Raw genomic sequence first — 22,576 nt, 5'->3', positions numbered from 1 at the left:
TGGAGTCATGTAGTCTTTCGGACTCAGTAGCTAAGTTTTTTTTTTTTTTTATACAAGGTATCTCTTTATACAACTTCATTGACAGCAACTGTAAGAGTTGGAGTATACAATCGAATCAATAAAATTCCATAATTCTGGATTTTTCAAAAATGGAATGTTCAGTGTTCACTTGAAAACGAATTTGAGAATTTTCATTTGTTCAAGATTATATTATATATATATATATATATATTTTTTTTTTCAAGTTATGTTAAATTAAAACTTTCCATGACTTTACTATTCTGGAAATCACACTTTTTACACTCTCAAGGTTCTTGGATCATAGTTGTTGGAGGGAACACATTAAAATAAATATACGGCTCAAAAAAAATAAAGGGAACACTTGTGGGTTACATTTAAGTTCCCTTTATTTTTTTGAGCAGTATATATATGCATCTTCGTTTGTAGTTTGTAGTTGTTTGCTCATCTTATATCATGTTAAGTCATCTTGTGACCCTCTGGTTGAGAACCACTTGAGTACTTTAAGAAATTCTGGTAAAAGACAAAAATAAAACAAGCATTTAAAGGCTGTAAGGAAATGCTACTTAACAAATAGAGCTTGGAATTATCAACGATTGTAAAACTGATTTCCAGACCTGGAAAACTTGTAATATCCTACATTTAAAAAGATAAATATACACTTAAATGAAACCACAGACATTTCTATAGTGAATATTTCAATGCTCATGCTCCGTTTTAAAATGTTTCAACGTTTTTTTTCTCCATACTATGTCCTTATAATTAGCACTCAGCTGTGAAATACAGGCTGACTTTTGATTCTGTCCAGCAGGAACCCTGAGAGCAAACATAACAGCTCTACCATTACAAGAAATTAGGGAAAGAAAGCACTTATCCAAATATTTTCAAAAATCTTTATTTCTCTTTTGGCTACATTCTCTACAATCGCAGCAGCACTTGGAGACGGATCACCATATGTTGAGCTGAAAACTGCTTCTGGGGTTTTTAAGAGTATTTAGAGAGAGGAAACAACAAAAGCTGAGATTCATCCCCTGAAAACAGACTCTGGAAGCTTCGAGCGTTCGATTGCGTCGTTCGGAGATGCTGGCCTGACTCAGGCTCCGGGTTCAGCGAGGGGTGATAAGCAACATGACAGCACTGGGTCTTGGCATGAAGGGGTTAATATCCAAGGGCAGGGTCCGGCCCACCTTCCGTCTGTTCTGTCAATCATCACTCACATCACACACACACACCTCATTCACAACCACGATGGAGATTTATTCATGCGGTTTCCTGGTAAAGAAAATTCATATTTGGTCTGAATCATAATCTTGAGTAAATTGCGAAACTAAAAGCAACGTCAGGGAGCAGCGAAGCGAAGACGCCGCATCAGACAACAAAAGTCACTAACAAACTGAGAAAATATGAAACCCTGCACAGGCTGGATCGATTCATTAATGTAATCGCGTGTGACGTTTGTCAGCTGCTTTAGGAGGTCTGTTCTACGGAGATGATTTTAAGGTAATCCTCCTACATGCAGGACAAACAGGTGAATCTCATGACTGCTCAACAACATGTCCAGGTCATTTTCCACTCCAAAATCTAAAGAAATGAAGAACCCCATTTTATTTGGGTGAAAACTGCTCACTGTAATATGAAGAACACATTGTATATGCACATAGTATTTGTTATATTGCCTTTAACTCATGCTGATGTAAATAAAAAGTACTTTAGAAAGCGCGCGCACGCACACACTTTTTCCATTCCCCTCACAGAATGTGTGTGTGTGTGTGTGTGTGTGGACAGAAGACAGTTTTCATGACTGTTAAACTATTACAGGAAACAAATTTCTACTACATATATATACAAATATATTTATACATAAGTGTGTGTGTGTGTACTATGTAAAATTCATTCACAAACACACATTCAAATATATAATTTTTATAAAACAACAAAATACTTCATATTATATTGTTTTTGACAATCAGCTAAAATCTGTATTACGAAAAAAAAAGAAAAAAAATATTTTTCACGTAAATTAAGTAAATTTTTTCCCTTGATTTTGGGGTGAAATGTGACCTGGACATTTTTGGTGAGATTCCCCCATACACATTTTGCAAATATTAAGCCTATTTAAACAAACTGACATACATGTTATTTTGAAGTAAAATAGACGAAGCATTTTTGTAACAAACACACTTGCAATCTGCCCAACACACGTACGTTTTAAACAGCCAACATATAACGCTGTGGCGTTAAACATCCATTTACAGGCGCGCACACACACAATTTCTCTTACAGACACGGTTGTGTCACATTTAAACACTCATTCTTCTATTTCCAATCACACTACAATTAATAGTCTCTAAATTTCACACTTACACAAAACAAAACACCCCGTTAGGGAGGCGTAGCTCAGGGAGGATATCAACAAGAAGCTAAAACGTTAGCGCGACCCTCCCAAATCTACTCCACAAAATGCCTTGTGTAGAAAACGCATATCCATTTTCAAATGGTTCTAGCTCTGACTGACATCTGGATCCACACAGGAAATGACATCAGCCATTCCCGCCCCCAATATCAATGCCAGTCGCTCTGGCTGCTGTGGGCGTGTCCTACAGCTGACATATATAGCCCCTCCCCCTTCCTGTCCAACCCGAGGTGATGAAGGGAGGGAACTCGCCATCAGAACCGTCAATCAAGATCAATCAGCTAATCAGTAGGAGATGATTCCTGAAGAGGCGGGGCTTGCGGGCATGGCCTGCAAGTTCCCTGACGAATTGGATCGTCTCATGTGAGGAAGAAGGTACGAATCGCTGCCCAGCTGGTGGACGTCAAAGCGATCCTCCTTCCTGTAAGCCAGACAGCGGCGGATAAATGCCTGCGGAGGACAAGAAGGAAATTCAGACCATTGTTTCCACTAGTGGTCGACCGATATAATGAGCACATATACATGCACGTTCTTAAACCAATTACGCTTAAGCCGAAAACACACATATGGTGATAAACCGGTCACAACAGGTAGTTTTCTTGCCTCTTTAATTTTGCATGGGATGTAAACACAATCCACTTTTTGTCAGTTTATTGAAGTGTGCATGTGTGATACGTGACAGGAACTCATTGCTAGTGCAGATTTAAGCGTATCAAATGTCTTGCAGTAAAAAAAAGAAGGAAATATATCACAAAAGCAGACTTTTTCATGATTCAGAAAATTATAATGTGTCCTCATTTCGTGCAGCAGAAGTAGAGGTGATTCAGTCACAATGCTGTGCTTTTAACTGCATGAGAGGATAATATACGAGCTGCAAGTTTCCGGACATGTTGCAAACTTAATTTAACATCACAAATGACAAATGAATGGAATACTCTGAGTCAGATACGCAAATTATTATTTTGACATCACTAAAGGGAAATAACTATATTTATTAATAAAGTCAGGTAAACGCAGCTTACTTGCGTTATCAGGTTACTTATGTGCACGTAAATGGGGAAAACTTTTTTTTTTTTTTTAAATAAGCGGATATTTGTGAGTTATCAACTGGTGTGCATGTAAACGTGCTCATTGGCAAAGCCGATATATCATCTATTATTGACACTGCCCGATAAGTTTTTTTGTTTGGCCCATGTGTTCAAGGCGGGACTTTTATTTTGACAGCAATGAACATTGAACTGTCATCATAGGCCAATTTATTTGAGTTTCTGATGAAATGTTTTATTTAATGTTAAGAGTATTTTAAAATATTAATTAAAATAAAATGAAATCATCATGTAAAAATTACTTTAAACGAATGATGATTTTTTTTAACTAACCTCTTCAATGAATGATTCAGACATCAAATAGCTACATTTTAAGTCACCGTTGACCACTTAATGGCATAAATGTAACATAATATTTGAAGTGTAACATTAGTTCCAAAGCTCAATTACTCATTTTGATTTCTGTAGGCGTGTCTTAAATCTGACATATATATAGCTCCTCCCCCTTGCTCTCCAACCCGAGGCAATGAAGGGAGAGAACTTTTGCCACAACATCAGAATCTCTATGCGGACTATAAAATTTTATCCTAATACTTTCGTTTTTATTGAATGTTTGCAATACAGATATGTAGCCTACTGTAGACTGTGTTATTGCTGACATGATGAGTGTAGCTCTCTCTGGACCTGATCAATGGCTGCGCAAAAGCAGGTTTAAATATTCTGATGTGATCGTGATTTCAAAGATCTTTTAATGATTTCTCGTGCATACACATTAATTTTTGTAGTCTGTCATATTTGTACCAGACCTTCAAAGTAACTTCCGTGAACCATGAGTCTGCCTGATAATCAGATATAACTGTTAAACAAAGGAATTAAAATGCATTTCTATTAGTAATAGAAATGCAAAGATTTCTAATTTGTGACCCTAGACCACAAAACCATTCTTAAGTGTCAATTTTTCGAAATTGAGATTTATATATCATCTGAAAATTGCTTTCCATTTATAAGCCTAAATAAGCTTTCCATTGATGTATGATTTATTAGGATCGGACAATATTTTGCCAATACACAACTATTTGTAAATCTGGAATCTGAGGGTGCAAAAAAATCTATATACTGAGAAAATCATGTTTAAAGTTGTCCAAATGAATTCTTAGCAATTCATATTACTAATCCAAAATTAAGTTTTGATATATTTAGAGTAGGAAATTTACAAAATATCTTCAAGAACATGATCTTTACTTAATATCATAATGATTTTTGGCATAAAAGAAAAATCTTTAATTTTGACCCATACAATGTTTTTTAGGCTATTGCTAAAAATATACCCCAGAGACTCAAGACTGGTTTTGTGCTCCAGGGTCACATGTGCCATCAGCATTCAGAAAATACACATTTATATCATTTATGCGCATGCCTCAAACTGACCTTGGCCTCGTTGCTCGCCACAGGTTTGGCAGGAAACTGCACCTCGGTGGCTTTCAGGATGGTGTTCTCTTGAAGGATGTCTTGCTGGGATTGATTGTGGCCAAACGGCTACAGAACAACAAAAGATCCAATGCGGCGTCATCTTAAAATGCTTTATACGTCAGTAGCTGTGTGTGACTGCTGTTAGAGAGTAGTTTCTAAATTTGCCTCACCTTTCGTCCATACAAGCACTGGAAGAAGATAACGCCCACAGACCAAACGTCTACTTTATTAGAGATCTTTGGAGGTTCTTTACCAACGACAAAACACTCTGGTGGCAGATACCTGAAACGACAGAACAATTCATTTTCATCAGAACATTTAACCTTGTAAAGCCCTTTACATAAAGGCCCTGTTTACACTTGGTATTAAGATGTGTTTTGGTCGATCAGATCACAAGTAGATGAGGAAGATACACTCCCGTTCACACTTGGCATTTTAATTCGTCTCTTCTGTCCACTTTCGACTTTCGGTCATGATTTCTTTTGATGGAAGGGTTTTTCTGATCTAATATTATAGAAAAAGCTCGAATGCTGTTGTGTTTTTTTTTCTCCAAAGCTATTTTTAAAACCTTTACTTGATGGATGAATTCTGCTTTACATATACATACATATATATATATACACATACGTACACACATTTATATTTATATATATATATATATATATATATAATAGCATTCGTACAAAACACAACGCTTTAAATTAATGGTCCTTGTCATTTTTATCATCAATAAATATAATTTTTGGTCATAAAGATAGGAGTAAGACAGCATTTTAAAATGCACATTTGAAACTTATGCATGTATACTCACAACAAGAACAAAACTATGCTTTTGTAAAATATATAAGATATGCTTCCAGGCATCTTGGTTTCCTTAAATTTGTGGTGCAGCCATAAAAATTAAAAATTAAATTAAACTTTTTTTTCTTGTTAATTTGTTATTTATTTGTTATTGTTATTTATCTTATCATGTAGGCCTATTTATTTATATCTATCATATGTTTTTTGACTAACTCATTGTAGACAAGGTTTTAACAGGGCTATACGTTCTTTAACGTTTCTGGACTAAAGTGTGTTAAGTCATATGAACACATTTATGCTGCCATTTTTGTCCTTTTTGGAGCTTTAGAGCATAGAAATATTCTTACATTTCAGATTCCACAATTCAAATGTGTTTGTAGAGGGTTGAACACTGGAGTAATGTTCTGTGGTGCACTGACCAGTAGGTTCCTGCTCCCTGTGATGTCAGGTCCATCCCGTCCACGCCATAGCTGTCGTCATCCATGATCTTAGACAGGCCAAAGTCTGTGATCTTTATCTCCCCACATGCTGTCCCATCCACCAACAGGATATTTCCTGAGCAACCAAAAACACACTTCGTTCTTATACAATCTGTATAACAAGTAACCACCAACAATCAATCAATCAATCTCTATCTATCTATCTATTAAAAAAAGAAAGAAAAAAAGCATTTCTGCACCAATTAAATGTGCTGTATGAATTGCACTAGTGAATGATACAGCAGTTAAAAGAACACTTCAGCCAAAAAAAGAAAATTTTCACAAGATGTAGATGAGTTTGTTTCTTCGTGGGAACAGATTTGGAGAAATTGCTCACCAGTGCACGCTCTGCAGTGAATGGGTGCCGGACAGTTTAAACAGCTGATAAAAGGCAGAGGTTTAAAGTAATAAAATCCTTGAAATATCCAGCTTTTTATTTTAACCTAATAAGACATTCATTGATGGACTGGAGTGGTGTGGATCATAAAGATATTTTAATCAGCTGTTTGGACTCTCATTCTGACGGCACCCATTCACTGTAGAGCATCCGTTCCTGAGCAAGTGATGCAATGCAATGAATTCATCTGCAACTTATCTTCAAAGGCTGAGTACGTTTTCAACATTTATTTTTTGGTGAACTTTTCCTTTACGGTGTGTGTTGCGTTCACCTGGTTTCAGGTCGTAGTGGATGATGGGCGGTTTGATCTCATTGAGGTATCGGAGGGCGTTGACTATCTGCATGACGATGGAGCGAGCCTCTTTCTCAGACATCAGCTTGTGTTGCTTCAGATAGAAATCGAGATCATTCCCCTCGCAGAACTCGAGAACAGTGCAGAATCTAGAACAGAAACACATAAAGTCCATATCTGCATGCTTTGCGAAAACTAGAACTGATTTAGCAGAACAAGTGACAGAGACTTACGTGTCAGTGTCCAGGGAAAAGTAGTCGTAAAGTTTGACTATTCTGGGATGGTCCAGTTGCTTGTGGATTCTATATTCTCTACAGGCATGTCTGGAGAGGAGAAAACAACAAATGAGCACGTCTAGAAAAGAAAGTGTGAGTGTGAAAAGACGGCCAACATACTTGTGGTAGTTCTCCTTCTTCTCCTCTCTCCAGTTCTTGTTGAGCTGGTGGATCTTCACAGCAGCATATCGCTGCTCAAACAGGTCAAATGCCTTCACACAACAACATAAAACAGGTTAAACAAACCACTGTCTCACAAAATAAACTCCCTGAAATATAAGCTACGGTTAATACTTGATCTCTACGGCTGTCTGTATACATTTGTTAAAATCATCCCTTTTTTGTCTTTCTAGCTGCTGTTGTCGTTTACAAATATAATATACAATTATATATAGATAAATAAAATACCTTATAAACTTCACTGAAACCTCCTCTTCCCAACAAGTGTAACAGTAGATACCTTTCATTCAGGGTTGGATGGTCTTTAAACCTACAAACACAAATAGAGTGTGATTATTCCATTATTCCAACAGCAAAGAAAACTAAAGGAAGAAAAAACAAGTTTTCCATTTACAGTTTATCACTGAATTGACTTTATGAATTTCACAAGACCTCTAAAAAAACATATTTAAGATTTTCAATTAGATTTAATTTAGTGTTGGGCAACGATTAATTGCTCCCAAAATAAAAGTTTTTGTTTATATAAAATATACGTGTATGTACTGTGAATATTAATATGTATACACACACACACACACATACTGTACATTATATATTTTACAAATATTTACACACACACACACACACATACACACACATATATATAAACACATTTTTATATATATATACATAAACACGAACAGTACACACACACATCATTTACACAAAAACATTTATTTTGGATGCGATTAATTTAATCTGAAGTGGGCGGGGCTTACTGAGAGCTGTCCTCATTGTTGATTCTTTTAAGTTCTCGAATGTGCAGATTTCTCACACGCTCCAACCGCTCCAGCTCCGCCTGGATCTCTGCCTCCTCCTGAACACACACACACACACACACACGTTAGCACTAGGGATATACCAGTGTTACATTTTCCTGTTGCGATTAATTGCTCATGCTGTTATCACAGTATACGGAATTATCACGGTATTGAAATTTTGTTTAAAAGAAACAATACAGTTTAACAGGTTAAATAACTTTTTTCTTAGAACAAAAATGACTGAACATTTGAATACAATAATGCAATACTGAAAAATATATAACGTTTTACACAGATTAAAGTGCAAAAGAATTATAAAGACCAATAGGTATCACTTTACAATAAGACCTCATTAGTTAGCCATTAACATTCACAATGAGCAATAGCTACATTTGCTACAGACGTTATTAACCTTTGTTAAAAAATACAAGTCTTAGTTAATGTTAGCTCATTAAATAACAGTTTCAACTTTTTATTTTAACAATGTGTTTTTAAATATTGGAAGACCTAAGATTAAATAATTATTCACGGTTTTTAGAAGTGCCCACAATAACAATATCGTGCATATTCATAATGGTGATATATTGCATTAACACCGGCACATGTCGAAGCACTAATGCTCCATGTTACTCTCTTTTACCCATACTACCCTAATGCACATGAGAGTGTGTATGTGTGTGTGTGTGTGTGTGTGTGTGTGTGTGTGTGTGTGTGTGTTTATACCTTTTTGAGATGACCCAGTCTCAGTTTGAAGATTTCTTCCTGCTCGTGATACTCTGCCACAGTCAGCCTGAGCATTCAAAACAGAAGCATTTCAATAACAACGTGTGTTTCTGAATCATTTTTGAAGAAAACATTGCAGAAAAAACACAGTCTTAAATCACAGCCTTCGGTGTTCTATAGATCACACATCCTTCTATAAAGATCTTAAAATGATGAACTGTGCAGCCCTGGTCTATATTAATCCTAATTTTCTCATTTTAATACCATTAGAAATCAACGGGAAGTAAACTAATGTACGTGTGTGTGTTAATGTCTCACAATGTAGGCAGGCTGGGTTTGAGGAAGGGGTCGTTGTCGGCTCCATTGACGGCTTTGGTCTTTCTCTGTTTGGACTCATTGGGGGTCGGACTCTGGGAGGAGGGTGTGCTGGGAGGTTTGCGCTTCGCTAGAAGTTTCCGCTGCCTCTCGATCTCTTCCCTCTGCTGGTTTATCCACTCCTGCTGCCTGTCAACACAGAAAAATATATAAAGAAGAAGAAGAAGAAGAACTTGCTCTACTATTATTTACAATGGAAGTGATCTACATTGCCTTCAAAGTTACCCACACTTTTCTTACATATGTAACAATGTTTTTGCTGCCATGCCTGATCAAGGTTATTATAGTTAACGAAAACCAAAAAAATGTTTGTTACTTTAAAATAAAATAACACTTATTTTTAGTACATCAAGTTAAATAATGTATTTGGTTTATCTTGATGTCCTAAAATAACTAAAACTGCAAAAAAATTAATTAACTAAATATACACACAAACAAACATGTAACCAATATAACAAAAACACAATCTAAAATTGCTTAAAATAAAAAAAAAAATAAAAAATTCAACATATTAATAAAAATTATAACAGTGTCTCAATAGTAATATAGCCCTGTGTCTGATGGTGTTTGCCTCAATGTTTGTACAAAAAATATATATTTAATGAATTAGATTCCATGAACATCCCATCTGTATTTTATTTATAGACTAATTATAATAAACTTTTTTGTAAATTAAGGATAGCTTTTATGCTTCATGTCACATTGCATGAGCAGCTCCAGGGTTTCATCATCAACTGAAAAAACATAAATAAACATAAAAATCATCCATATTACAAATTTATTTAAGCTAGCAGCCAAGGCAATATTTCTCATTTTCACTTAGTTTATTTACTAATACAAATTTTTTTATTTTTTTCATTTTTTTTACAAGAAAAAGTGGTTTTACTAAAACTTTTAACTAAAATATAAAAATACAAATAATATGAATAAAACCTACAGTAGTATGAATAGATAAAAATTGATAGCCTGAATGCACTGTAAGTCGCTTTGGATAAAAGCGTCTGCTAAATGCATAAATTTAATTTTAATTGAATTTAGTATCTTGGTAATACTAACATGACACAGAGCAGAACATGAACACCCTGGTCAGGTATTGAATATTGCAATTGCAAAATGATGATATTGTATGAAAGTAGATTTTTGCACTTTTTCCAGTAGCGTTCAAAACCAGCTTTAGTGTTTCTTACTTGACCAGGTTCTGGAAGGCATATCCGTCTGTCCACTGTTCGGTGTAGGACGCTCCGCGCCGGACCGTGGTGAAATGCCCCAGACGCAGCCGGTCCTGCATGCTCTTCTCACGGCAGGACTGCTTCTCTTGAGTGCTCTAGTGAGACAATAACACACTCGAGAGTCACTCGACCTCCCCTGACGCATGAGAAACAAGCAGCTGCCGGCGCATCAAACACAGCTCACCTTCTCAATGAGCAGCTTTTTACTCATCGTAGTGCATTTGTTCAGACGCTCCTTGAAACGTTCCAGCAGCTTCTGCTGCTCATCTATCTGTCTGCGGAGGTCACAGTTCGCCTGGGGAGAAAACATTAAAACCACTCAACGTCTGAACGAAAAATGCCACAAAGAAAAAAAACCTCAAGGACAGGTGACACTCACCCTGAGTAGATCATCTATTCTGCCCTCCTTCTTCTCAAGGTCAAGATTCTTATTGCTCTCAAGTGCAGCCAGTTTCAACCGTGTCAAATCCGTCTGAAAGCAGAAGCAAAGAGAGTTAAATATGGAGAGAAGGCAAATAACAATATCCATGACAGCATCGGTGATCAGCAGATATACGGTCAACAGTGCATCATATACAGTACCAGTGGGCTTATTTAACAACCTCAGAGCAGGTAGTACATAAATGGTTCAGTTTGTGCAATCCATGTTTAATTATGTTAATGTGTGCATGCAGTGCACATATAAATTCTGTTCCAAAACAGTGACAGAGTATTAAACTGGCAGAGCATGCAGTGCACATATGTTATAGCAGCAGTGTATGCAATTTAATACTGTCAGTGCATGTATTGCAGTGTCAGAGCATGTCTGTTAAACGGTCACTGTGCAGTGCAAATTTTGATGTAACAGTGTCAGTGTACAGCGCACATGTGTAACACCATTAGAGTGTGAGAGCATATTTAACAGTGGCAGAGCATGCAGTGCACATACACACCAGCTGCAGCAAACACAGTCAGTGTATGTTCTGCAGTGTCAGTGTGCAATGCATAATTTAAAAATGCATATTAAATGCAAATATTAAAATTATGTTATTAATGACTCACCCTCATGTCGTTCCAAACCCGTGAGACCTCCTTTTATCTTCGGAACACGGTTTAAGATATTTTAGATTTAGTCCGAGAGCTCTCAGTCCCTCCATTGAAGCTGTGTGTACGGTATACTGTCCATGTCCAGAAAGGTTAGAAAAACATCATCAAAGTAGTCCATGTGACATCAGAGGGTGAACGAGTCAGTCTTTTGTTCGTTATCTGGCTCGGCTCGGTGTTCATCTTCACAGCAGTTCAGTCAGTGTACTGTTGGAGTACATGAATTACTCCGGGATATTGGTTTGTTTGAACTCAGAGGAAGTGTCAGCCACATTAAAAAAGTTAACAGCTTAAGTCATTTGTGGATTCATCCTTATTGGAGACACAAACCGTTTCAAACGATTCAGTTGGATTTGGTGAACTGGTTCAAGAAGATCCGGTTACATCGAGTGATTCGTTCGCAAACCGGATATCACTACACTGCAGTGAACTCTCTCACAACAGACACGGAAGAGAAGACAATCCTGAATAAAGTAGTTTTTGCTATTTTTGGACCAAAGTGTATTTTGGATGCTTCAAAAAATTCTAACGGACCCTCTGATGTCACATGGACTACTTTGATGATGTTTTTCTTACCTTTCTGAACATGGACAGTATACTGTACACACACTTTCAATGGAGAGACAGAAAGCTCTCTGACTAAATCTAAAATATCTTAAACTGAGTTCTGAAGATGAACAGAGGTCTCACTGGTTTGGAACAACATGAGGGTGAGTTATTAATGACATCATTTTAATATTTGGGTGAACTAACCCTTTAACATGCAGCATGCCTGTAAAACTGTTCACTGTACAGTGATAATTTTTAACAGTGCCAGAGCATGCAGTGCACAAAATAAACAGGGGCAGTATATGCAAACCTTATTTAACAAATGATTGGTTTGCAGTGTCAGTGTGCAGTGAATGCATGTTTTGCAGTGTCAGGGTACACTGCATGTTATCCAGTGTCAGTGTGCTGCACTTTTTACAGTGTCAGAGCATGCAATACACACACTGAGTGTCAGAGTGTAGATGTTTAACTGAGTCAGTGTGCAATGCAAATAAAACATACACTGCACATTTATCAGAGCACTGCATACTGACACGTTTAACAGAATCAGAGAGAAGAGCACGTGATGCATGAATTACCTGGACACTTCTGCTGCTCAGCTGTTTTGGATTCATCGTGGGATCCATGAAACACAGGCTGGTGGGTGAGGAGCTGTTCTGTCTCACCTGAAGAGTGAAAAACAACAACGTAAAAAATAAAATAAAATAAAAAAAACCTTAACTGGCTCAAATCTCAAATATGATTACTTACGATAGAGCCGGGTGCAGAGTGAGAGTTCTGTGGCGAGCGCAGGACCGGAGGAAGCCCCCTGACTGGACTGGATCCGTTTCCTCCCTGGAACTTCAGGAAGCAGATATGCTCAGTGTTTTTTTTTTTTTAATCAGCACCACACAACATACGGACAGGATGTGACATCATCACAATGTTACTAATGACGCTCCAGCGATTTCACAACTCTACAAGTCAAAGCATCTTCTGAAGCAAGCAGCCATTAGAAGATGAAATAGCAGTTTTACTCTGACTAAAAGCTCTCTGACACATGACTGACATTTAATACAGAGCTGACTAATTGCAGAGTCATCCACACAAAGCTTTACTCACATCAAAATAATCGCTGATCTTGGGCCCTCGGCCGGAAGACTTTCCTGAGAGATTAAAGAAACCAAAAACATGGTCATTGGGTACAATCACTTTTCGGTCATCATTTCTGCGCTTAACATTAAACGCTCTACTTCCTAATAAACATGAAGCACATGATTCTCAGCTGAAATGTTTCCAAAATTCCAGGATGATTAACAATTTATTGAAAAACGTACTCTATTATGTCTCATTAAGATGTACTTCATTTATTACCTTGGCTGCTCTCTGATTGGTTGTCAACCTTCCTCTTTTTTCCTCTGGATGACTCGGAGTGCTTCTTCTCTGGAGTCTTGGGAAAACAGGAAAAAAAAGTGTGACTTTTCTTTTCAATCAAAACTTGTTCACAAATCAATAGTAAATGCGTCAGGTAAGCTACAAACTGAACGGAGGCCTCAAAGGAGCTGTGTAAAAGTTTCAACAATGACGCTTCCAGACTGCATTTGTATAAAACATCATTTACCATGTCATTCCAAACCCATTTGACTTTTTATATTAATATGCTGCACGCCATTTTCAATGTAACGAAAGTGAATATGGATGGACAGGTGCTGACATGATCCAACATGACAAAGACGCTCAAACTATCACAAAAGTGATTCATACAAGGTTTGCACTTAGAAGACATTATGAATTGTCACATTTGTCATCAACAACATCACCACATAATACCTTCATAACTCAAATGGACCGGTTTAATGATTCTCATTTGTCATTTCCATTCACTTTCATCATGCAGCAACCAAGGTATTCAAATATGCACCTTTTGTGTCCCATGGAAGAAAACTTGTATGGATTTGGAACATTATTACATTTTTGTTTTTGAGAATCATTCCTACTGAAATAAGACAAAATAATGTCAAACTCACGGAATATGCAGGCGATCCTCCTTTCTTTATGTCAGAGTTCTTTACAGGAAAAAAACCACACACGTTTTAGACACAGATCTGTTCAATAAACACAATGTTTCGATGAGTATGCATGAGTAAAGTGATCACCTCAGACTCCTTGTCACTAGATGACCCCAGGCTGCCAAAACTGTGACTGGAACATTCGTTATTGTTCAAACCCTAAATAGACAGATCAAAGCAGGTTTGGTCCAGGGTATGACCATTACAGAGAGTCTGCACAATAGAACTCAAATATAAATGAAGTATTCACACTGATAAAACTAAAGGAAGCAACATTAACATGAATATAGTGTCCCTGCACAGGTTTCATTATCTTATAAGAGAACCTGGAGATTTGGTTTGGTCCTCACACTGCACATAGTGTGTGAACCACTAAATATAACTTTGAAAAATAAAATGAATAAGAGTGATAACATTATTGCTAATCTATACTTTTTTATAAGAATTTATAATTTTCAAACTTAAAATCAGCAAGATTTTATTTCTTAGCAAGTATATGTGCTTCCCGATCACGCTTCAACTAGGTGTAGGAGTTTATAAAAATGTACGTATAAAGGGAACTTACTGTATTTAGAAAAGTTTAGATGGTATTTTTTCTTTTCATCTCTCCTCTGTATAATGCATATTAAAGTTCATAAATGCAGCGCTGCTTTGTTTACAGCGGAAACCAAGGAAACACTTTAAGCGCCACCTGCTGGCAGAGAGTGAATCTGCGTCGCGTTCAGCTCGTCTGCGGTTGCTGTTTCATGCAGATATTTTTTGCGTACAGTTTCACAAAACCGAAGTCAAATTTTTCTGTTTTTGCTTCAAATTTTAACATTCTACAATCTAACTTAGATTAAAAACCACTCATGTTGCACGTATGCAGCATCTTTGTTTGGATCATGGTTAAAATGCAGTGTTTGCCTCTATTTTAAATGTAAAGAGCACAGATAAAGCCTTATTTTGTTTATATGAGGAGATCTATTTGATTTCTGTTATTTATTTGATTTGGGGCTTGTTTTAAAATTTAGTTTTATTATTTACATTTACATTATATTTAAATGTAGTTCTTTAGCAGACGCTTGTATCCAAAGTGACTTACAAATGAGGACAATAGAAGCCATCAAAACCAACAAAAGAGCAATGACATACAAGTGCTATATTAGTATATTATTATAGTGTTAGATTTCAATTTAACAAAGAAACGTGTAGTATTTTGTCCAAACAGTAATAAAAGGATACATTTAATTTATCATTGATCTTAAATCTCATTTTGTTTAAAAAAAAATTATAATGAAGCGAATCCAATTTTGACTTCCCGTTACATCCCTACTGTAAACAGACATATATTTGAAACAAAATGAATCAAAAATAATATAAAAATTATACATAAATTATAATTAATTTAAAATATATATATAATGAAATATAATCCAAAACATCATTCAGCCCAAATGCACACAAACTAAGCATATGTGCATGTGTGTGTTTGCATGCGTGTGCATTACTTTAGGTCCTCCGCTCGCGCTCCCCGTGCTTCCTCCTGTATTTCCACTAACTGCTCCGATGAAACGTGCCTCCAAAAGCTCCTGCCGGCGCGGATCCAGAGAATGCAGCTCATCCATACCTACAGACACACACAAGCACGTGTCAATCTCAACACAGGTAGCAGGGCTGAGGATCTGGAGGGGTGTGTTCACGCTGACGCACCCTCCTGGAATCTGACGAGACCATATAGTCATTGTTTTCTGATCCTATGCCACCCTAAAAGAGCCAGAAGATCAAAACATACTCATATTACTGGTTTAAAGGCAAAGGACTTTGTCAATGATAGGTGTACATTACAATAAGATGTGCTTCATAGATCTGACCATCCACATTTTTCAATCTACTCTTTTATCCATTTTTCAAAGCAAACTTCTACAGAGCTTCTTCCTGCTGGAGTGAGGATTACAAACAGGAAGTACTTTGAGACATTTCCTGCTCATTATCAGCTGATGCCACTGACAGCACAGCTCCATCACCTTATTTTAGCCTCAGTAAACATTGACGACACAATCTTCAATTTAACATAAAAATTTAATGTTTTAAGTAAATATCACTGTGACCTCAATATTACAGATAATACAAGACTACCATAAATACACGGCTCTTGGTTCAGTGAGTTTTTATTTAAATAAATTAATACTTTTTCATCAAGAATGTATTAAATTGATCAAAAGTGACAATAAAGACACTTACAATGCCACAAAAAAAAATTCTACTTGAAATGAACGCTGTTCAACATGTTTTATAAAAATATGAACATAGATTCAACTTTGATAATCAGAAATACTTCTTGAGCAGCAAATCAGCATATGATTTCTGAAGTTCATGTGACACAAGACTGGAGATATTCAGCTTTGATCACATGAATAAATTACATTTCATAATATATTCACATAAATAAAATGTTATTTTATTGCATTTCTGACCAAATAAATGCATCCTTGATGTTCATGAGACTGACTCAAAACTTTTGAATGGTACTGTAAATTTTGTGCTAATGCTGATTTAATGGTCTGAGAATTACATTTTTTTCCACTATTTCTTCCATGTTTGACATGATCTGGCAGCAGATGCCTGAAGATCATCATCATCAAAGCAGCAGCCGACTAATACAATACCAGCAGCCGATCAGAACAATATGAATCATCATCATAAAACCTGCCTAAAGAAATCATCTGGTCTAAAAACTCCATTACAGTGACTAGACAAAACAGCTCCGCTTCACTTGTGCTCTCCAGCCACAAACACCATCACCACTGCCATGATGAGACTCGTGCCAGAAAGAGCTCCAAGCCAAAGAGATCCCAAGATGGTTGATGGGTGGAGAAATGATGAAGGTCAGCAGGGCAGGAAGAGCACAGCTGCCCAGATAAAGGACACAGATGATCAATCAAACCACTGGGAATGAGTAAACACAAACCTAAGGCCACGTCTGCTTCGGCAAATAACCCGAGCAGCAAAGAAAACAGCACTGGGCTAAAGAAGACACCTCCCAAACACGCTGACGGTGGAGTGGACATGACCAGGAAACACATACGACACATCCTAGTTTGTGCACTGATGCCCAGGTAAGGCATCTAGAGATCACTAAATATTATAAAACAATAATGATCAAACTTCTTCTAGACGATGAATATATATCCTACCTTTATATTATTATATTTACTTCATGCACCATGGCTGAACCAAATGCATTTTTACAGCTGCTTTTATATTTGATGTTGATTTAATTTTAATAAATATAAGCCATAATTGCTTAACTTGAAAATTTCAGTAACTCGTTAAAAAAAAAGGATGACACCAACAACGCTAAAAATGGCTGGAAATCAATTGCTGGGGTAAATATTAATGCTACTTAAGTTTTGGATTTTTTTTAATGTATCAATAAGTATTTTAAAAAAAAATTGTAAAAATATTGTGAAATATTATAAGAACTTAAAATACCTGTTTCCAATTAGAAATTATTTTAAAACACAATTTATTCCTGTGATGCAAAGCTGAATTTCTCCAGTCTTCAGCATCACATGATCCTACAGAAATCATTCTAATATGCCACGAAACTTATTTTATTAATATCAATGCTGAAAACAGTTGTTCCGCTTCATATTTTTGTGGAACTCAATATATTTTATGGGATCCTTGAATAATTAGAAATTAGAAAAACAGCATTTATTTTAAATATTCACTTTTTTTATGCAAAAAAAGAAAAAGCATGTAAAAGGTTCCATTCTTTCAAAACATTGATAAAAATTAAAGGCAGAGCATGCCATCACATGGCGGAGAACTTATTCTTGGACAGGAGAATCTGAGTGATGCATTAACACACATATGATATTACACTCATCAGTGCACAGCACATATTAACACAGACTGGTCTGAGTCTCTGCTGGATATGATAGATACCACAGGAAACAACCGGTGCATCAAAAACAAAAGAATCCGTACGACCTAAATAATGCATTTCAGTCAGATGTGTATCAGATGGTCTTTTGCGTCAAGGTTCAAAGCCATTTGGAAGATTCCAGAAAAAAAAGAAAAGTAAAAAATATTTTTTGAAATAAATGAGAATAATAACAATGATGCAACACCTCTCCAACAAATGCATATTACTTTTTCTGAAATAAACAACCACACAAATTCATGTTTATCATGTGTCTCCAAAATTTGACATGCCTACCAAGAAAACATTTCTGAGCTGCTGCATTTCATACTGATAAACACACACACACACACACACACATAAACACCAACTACTGTGTATCAAGTACTAGAGGTGTCACAAAGCCTAGACTGCTGCCTACCTAGACAGCATTTTTGAGCTATTGCATAACTTGCATTGAGTGCTAGATAAATAATTCAATACATTTAACCATGAAAACATACAAATCATGTTTATCAGGTACTTGGCATCTTATTAAAACCCAGTGAGATGTCTACCTACACATCATCCTACATGCATTGCTGACTGGATTCTCAAGCGTAAACATCATCTTAGATGCCAAGTGCCAACCTATACAGAATTACAGAATCACTGCATCAACTTGTATAATATGTATTATGTGGCTGCTTGTGTCCCAAAATCCTTATAGGCCACTGCAATGCATGCATGAGAAAATATATATGAATATATACTGTCGTATCACTTAATCTGTCTACCTAGACTGCCACTACATGACATGCATAGAGTACTAGGTAAATAAATACCAATAAAAGCAGCAACTCATGTTTATCAAATACTGCCAATGTCCGAAACCCCAGTTAGTTTCTCCCTAACAAGTATTTCAGGCCGTTGCATTGCATGCACGGGTGATAAACATCCTCAAGCACACAGACATCAACTCATGTTTATCAGGTACAGACTCGGTCTCATTTTGAGCCATTGCATTGCACACGAGTGATACACAACGTGCTCGAAACCTCAAAAACATCAACTCATATTTATGAGACTAGCTGCATGTCAAAACCCAAGGAAATGCCTACCTAGACACAAAGACAGTTTTCTGGGGCATCAGGAAAATGCCCAAAAGATAAGCACCTATGAAGCCAAAGAATGCTGTCCAAGCAGGGGCGATTCTAGGATTTTTTCAACTGGGGGGCACAAGAGGGGCCACGATTAATACAGAGGGGCCAATCTTGTGTTGTTTGAACTGTATATCCAAATCATTTCAAGAGTTCAGTAACCTTTAAAATCAGTAATAAACAGTGATACCCTATTATATTTTAATAGCAGTTATTCACTGCTCTAAATAAATAAAAAATCTAATACAATTTGCATTAACTTTTCACTTTACAATAGTGATAGAAAAACTGTAATAAATAAAATAATCCAATGTATGAATGGTGTACAACTCACAAATAATAATAATTTATTTATAATAGCCTTATATAATGTATGTATATATATATATATATATATATATATATATATATATATATATATATATATATATATATATATATATAATAGCCTTATTTATATAAATGCAGAATAACATTAATAATTCATATTAATAAATACACAATTAATTAATTAATATAACTAATATAAATTTAATATAATTTCATTATATGTTTTTGTTTATTATCCACATCCCATTCAATTTGCATAGCAGCAGTTGCAGTAAATTTGCATTGATGAATAAACAAAATCAACTTATGTCAAGGCTAATTAATCTTGAGCATATTGATTTAAAAATATCATATATCCATACTTTGTTAGAAAGCTACTTGTTCAAAAAGGTAGCTTTAATTTAACATGTAAAATATGTGGATCCTATAAAACAGTTTAGAATAGCTTAATTAGTCCAGTGTTATTTTAGTATTAGTTATTTATTTTGCTATTTAATCATGCATTAAATAATTATGTATGATTTTTTTGAGAATGTTTCTGGGTGTCATCAAATGACGTTTTGTCAATAACTTCTGTGAAGGGAGGGAGAGAGAGCTTTCCAGGGTGCAGACAGCAATCGCGGAGCACCATGGTGATTTAGAACGCCAACTGAATTTATTAGGAATCTACAGACGCAAATAGACTAAAGGTGTAGAAAAATAAAGACCTATATGTGTATTTTGGACTTTTTTTTCACCACAAGTCTGAAAGAAGACATGTTACTGAAGACAAACAGCCCCAAATCTCAAAATTGACCAGTAAAAAAAAACGATGTTTTTGCATGTGCCTCACCCATATAGACTTAAAAAAAAAAAAAAAAAAAAGTCTCAAGTGTGGAGCGTTAGATAAACATTACACGATTTGTTTTCGTCACCTCACTTGAGTGAAAAAAGTCGCTAATCGACAGCATGATTCAATAATGACTTTATTAGAATTGCTATTATAGTTTTTTTTAAACCATTGCTTTAAATTGCGCGTTCGGCCGAGAAATAAAAAGTAAATCGTAACGCAGTAAACCCCTCTTACATTCAGCATCAGAGGAACATAGTAAATATAATGATTAGCATCTTGGTCTGCTCTAGGAGATAACATCGTCATCGAACCTGGTCTGTCTAAAACCGAAAGACGTTAACGTTAGTACCAAACACTTCTTGCACTGCAACAACTCGCTAATCGAAAAACATAAGCTATTTAAAATAGGTGCTTTTTTCGTTGGAAAACAGCAGCTCGCTATTCTTGGTCCTCGTTGAGAAGCATCGCGACGCAATCATGAGTTATTTACTAAACTGAAAGATTATAATTTGAATTTGTGAGTGACAGACAAGTAGAAGGGTGGGGGCACACTGGGGGGCCAATCAGTTTTCAGGAGGGGCCAGTGCCCCCATGGCCCCTCCCCTGGCTACGCCACTGTGTCCAAGTAGTCATCTCGCAAGGTTTTGAGACACGGCCAGTAACTGAGTCCCCTAATAGGTGACCATGGGCATCCTCAAGTCAAATTAATCGTGCAAACAACACAAAAAACGACAGAACTCAATCGCAAACGGTTTAAAACACCGCAGCTCGTGTTTAGGACTCGATGCTTGTTTTAAAAACACGGAGAGACACAGACAACAGACGAGAGATCAGCGGCCTCCGACACGACCGCTTCGATTAAAGGCCAGATTTACTCCAAATCACACGTCAATCTAACACAATCCCGACCGATTTCACACGAACAAGCTTCAAATCGATATTCACGCCAGGTTTACCTTCCTTTCGCCTCCGCGGAGCGCAGATATCGAGCGGAGAAACTGAGCCCGGGGTCGGAGATCCAGTCGAGAACTGAGAGCAAGATGGCGCTCCGTCCAAACTTCCACTGCTGTTGCTGTTACTTTGGACACTCATGAAGACACTTTCCTCGCGAAGAGACGCCCGAGCGCATCGCACGCATGATCTCCGTCAAATCACACCTGTGTGTGTCTAATGCATCATGCACAACCCCTGAGGATCAATGCAACGTTGCTCATGTTTTCAGCTCCGCACTGCGCACAGAGAGAGATCCCCGCTCCTCAGTGTGTGTGTGTGTGTGTGTGTAGCCGATGCGTGACGCCAGTTGCAAAGGTGACTACACACATGTACACGGCTCACACACATCAGTGCAAAACTTCAGAGCACACCTCAGATGCTTCAGTCCTTCTAGCAAATTCTATTATGCATAAAATTACTCTTTGCCTCTATAAAGTATATGCACGATCAGTCAGCTGAACATTATAAAAAATAAAATAAAATAAAAAACCTTGACATTAATAAAGTGGTCATGAGCAGCTTTTAACTTTTATATAAGACCATAATAGCCTAAAATGTATTAAAAATATATATTTTGTCAAATAAATTACTTTGCAATATTAATCAACTTCCTGCATTGCTGCATTGGTATTAAATACCTACTTATCAAATCAAAAGCTAGGCTATGCATGATCATATATGAGTGGAAATTAAATAATTTTCTGAGACCACAGGCACAGAGAGATACTTAGCCCGGTCATTGCTCAGAAATATGTGATGATATTAATGTTCTATAGGCCTTTATATTATAAATTAAAACAATAAGGACTACTCAAATTGCATATAATTACACATAAATTACACATGATATGTAAAATTGATAGCCTGAATGCACTGTAAGTCGCTTTGGATAAAAGCGTCTGCTAAATGCATAAATTTAATTTAATTTAATTCAAATATAACAATGACTGATTTTACAGGCAACCAACTCTATAATAATATAATTTAATATAATATCGTAAACACCGATAAAAATATTTAGCTATATAGTAATAATATTATGCAAATATAATAATGTTTATTTACAAACATCTTCACAAAAAAGTACATGATTAAGTAGAATAATGGCACATTAGGACTAAAATAATAATAATTAATATTTCTATAATTAATGTCCTAGGCAGCTAACTAAAATAATATAATGTAATATAATAA

The 22,576-nt window shown here is 36.2% G+C and overlaps 1 protein-coding gene across 2 annotated transcripts; it reads right to left on the bottom strand.

The window, feature by feature from the left end:
- Positions 1 to 897: 897 nt before the first annotated feature.
- On the bottom strand, positions 898 to 21,685 carry tlk1b (tousled-like kinase 1b). 2 transcript variants are annotated; one of them, XM_026256449.1, is made up of 22 exons: positions 21,346 to 21,685; positions 15,669 to 15,787; positions 14,266 to 14,337; positions 14,137 to 14,175; positions 13,484 to 13,559; positions 13,232 to 13,275; positions 12,881 to 12,964; positions 12,709 to 12,795; positions 10,878 to 10,970; positions 10,683 to 10,793; positions 10,457 to 10,593; positions 9,213 to 9,398; positions 8,895 to 8,961; positions 8,130 to 8,227; positions 7,600 to 7,681; positions 7,312 to 7,403; positions 7,150 to 7,239; positions 6,896 to 7,065; positions 6,168 to 6,303; positions 5,118 to 5,229; positions 4,906 to 5,013; positions 898 to 2,881 (listed from the first exon to the last, which is right to left on the bottom strand). In XM_026256449.1, the coding sequence occupies exons 1-22, from the start codon at positions 21,479 to 21,481 to the stop codon at positions 2,717 to 2,719; spliced, it is 2,304 nt and encodes a 767-aa protein (XP_026112234.1). In that variant the 5' UTR covers positions 21,482 to 21,685; the 3' UTR covers positions 898 to 2,716. The 2 variants fall into 2 exon arrangements, with proteins under 2 accessions (XP_026112234.1, XP_026112226.1); XM_026256441.1 differs by having other exon boundaries at positions 12,881 to 12,970; positions 21,346 to 21,684.
- Positions 21,686 to 22,576: the final 891 nt, after the last annotated feature.

Source organism: Carassius auratus, chromosome 6, assembly GCF_003368295.1.
Source record: "Carassius auratus strain Wakin chromosome 6, ASM336829v1, whole genome shotgun sequence".
NCBI classification, from domain to species: domain Eukaryota; kingdom Metazoa; phylum Chordata; class Actinopteri; order Cypriniformes; family Cyprinidae; genus Carassius; species Carassius auratus.
Note: the sequence above shows the minus strand (reverse complement) of the source record. Positions and strands in the feature narration are given on the sequence as shown.

What these genes read in the sequence shown, in the direction of transcription:
- tlk1b (XM_026256441.1), bottom strand. Translation starts at nt 21,481, where the DNA reads ATGAGTGTCCAAAGTAACAGCAACAGCAGTGGAAGTTTGGACGGAGCG. An exon ending in AGATCAGCGATTATTTTGAT is followed by an intron (nt 12,971 to 13,231) that starts GTGAGTAAAGCT and finishes TGCTTCCTGAAG; the next exon opens with TTCCAGGGAGGAAACGGATC. An exon ending in CAGGGAGCAGGAACCTACTG is followed by an intron (nt 5,230 to 6,167) that starts GTCAGTGCACCA and finishes CTGTCGTTTCAG; the next exon opens with GTATCTGCCACCAGAGTGTT.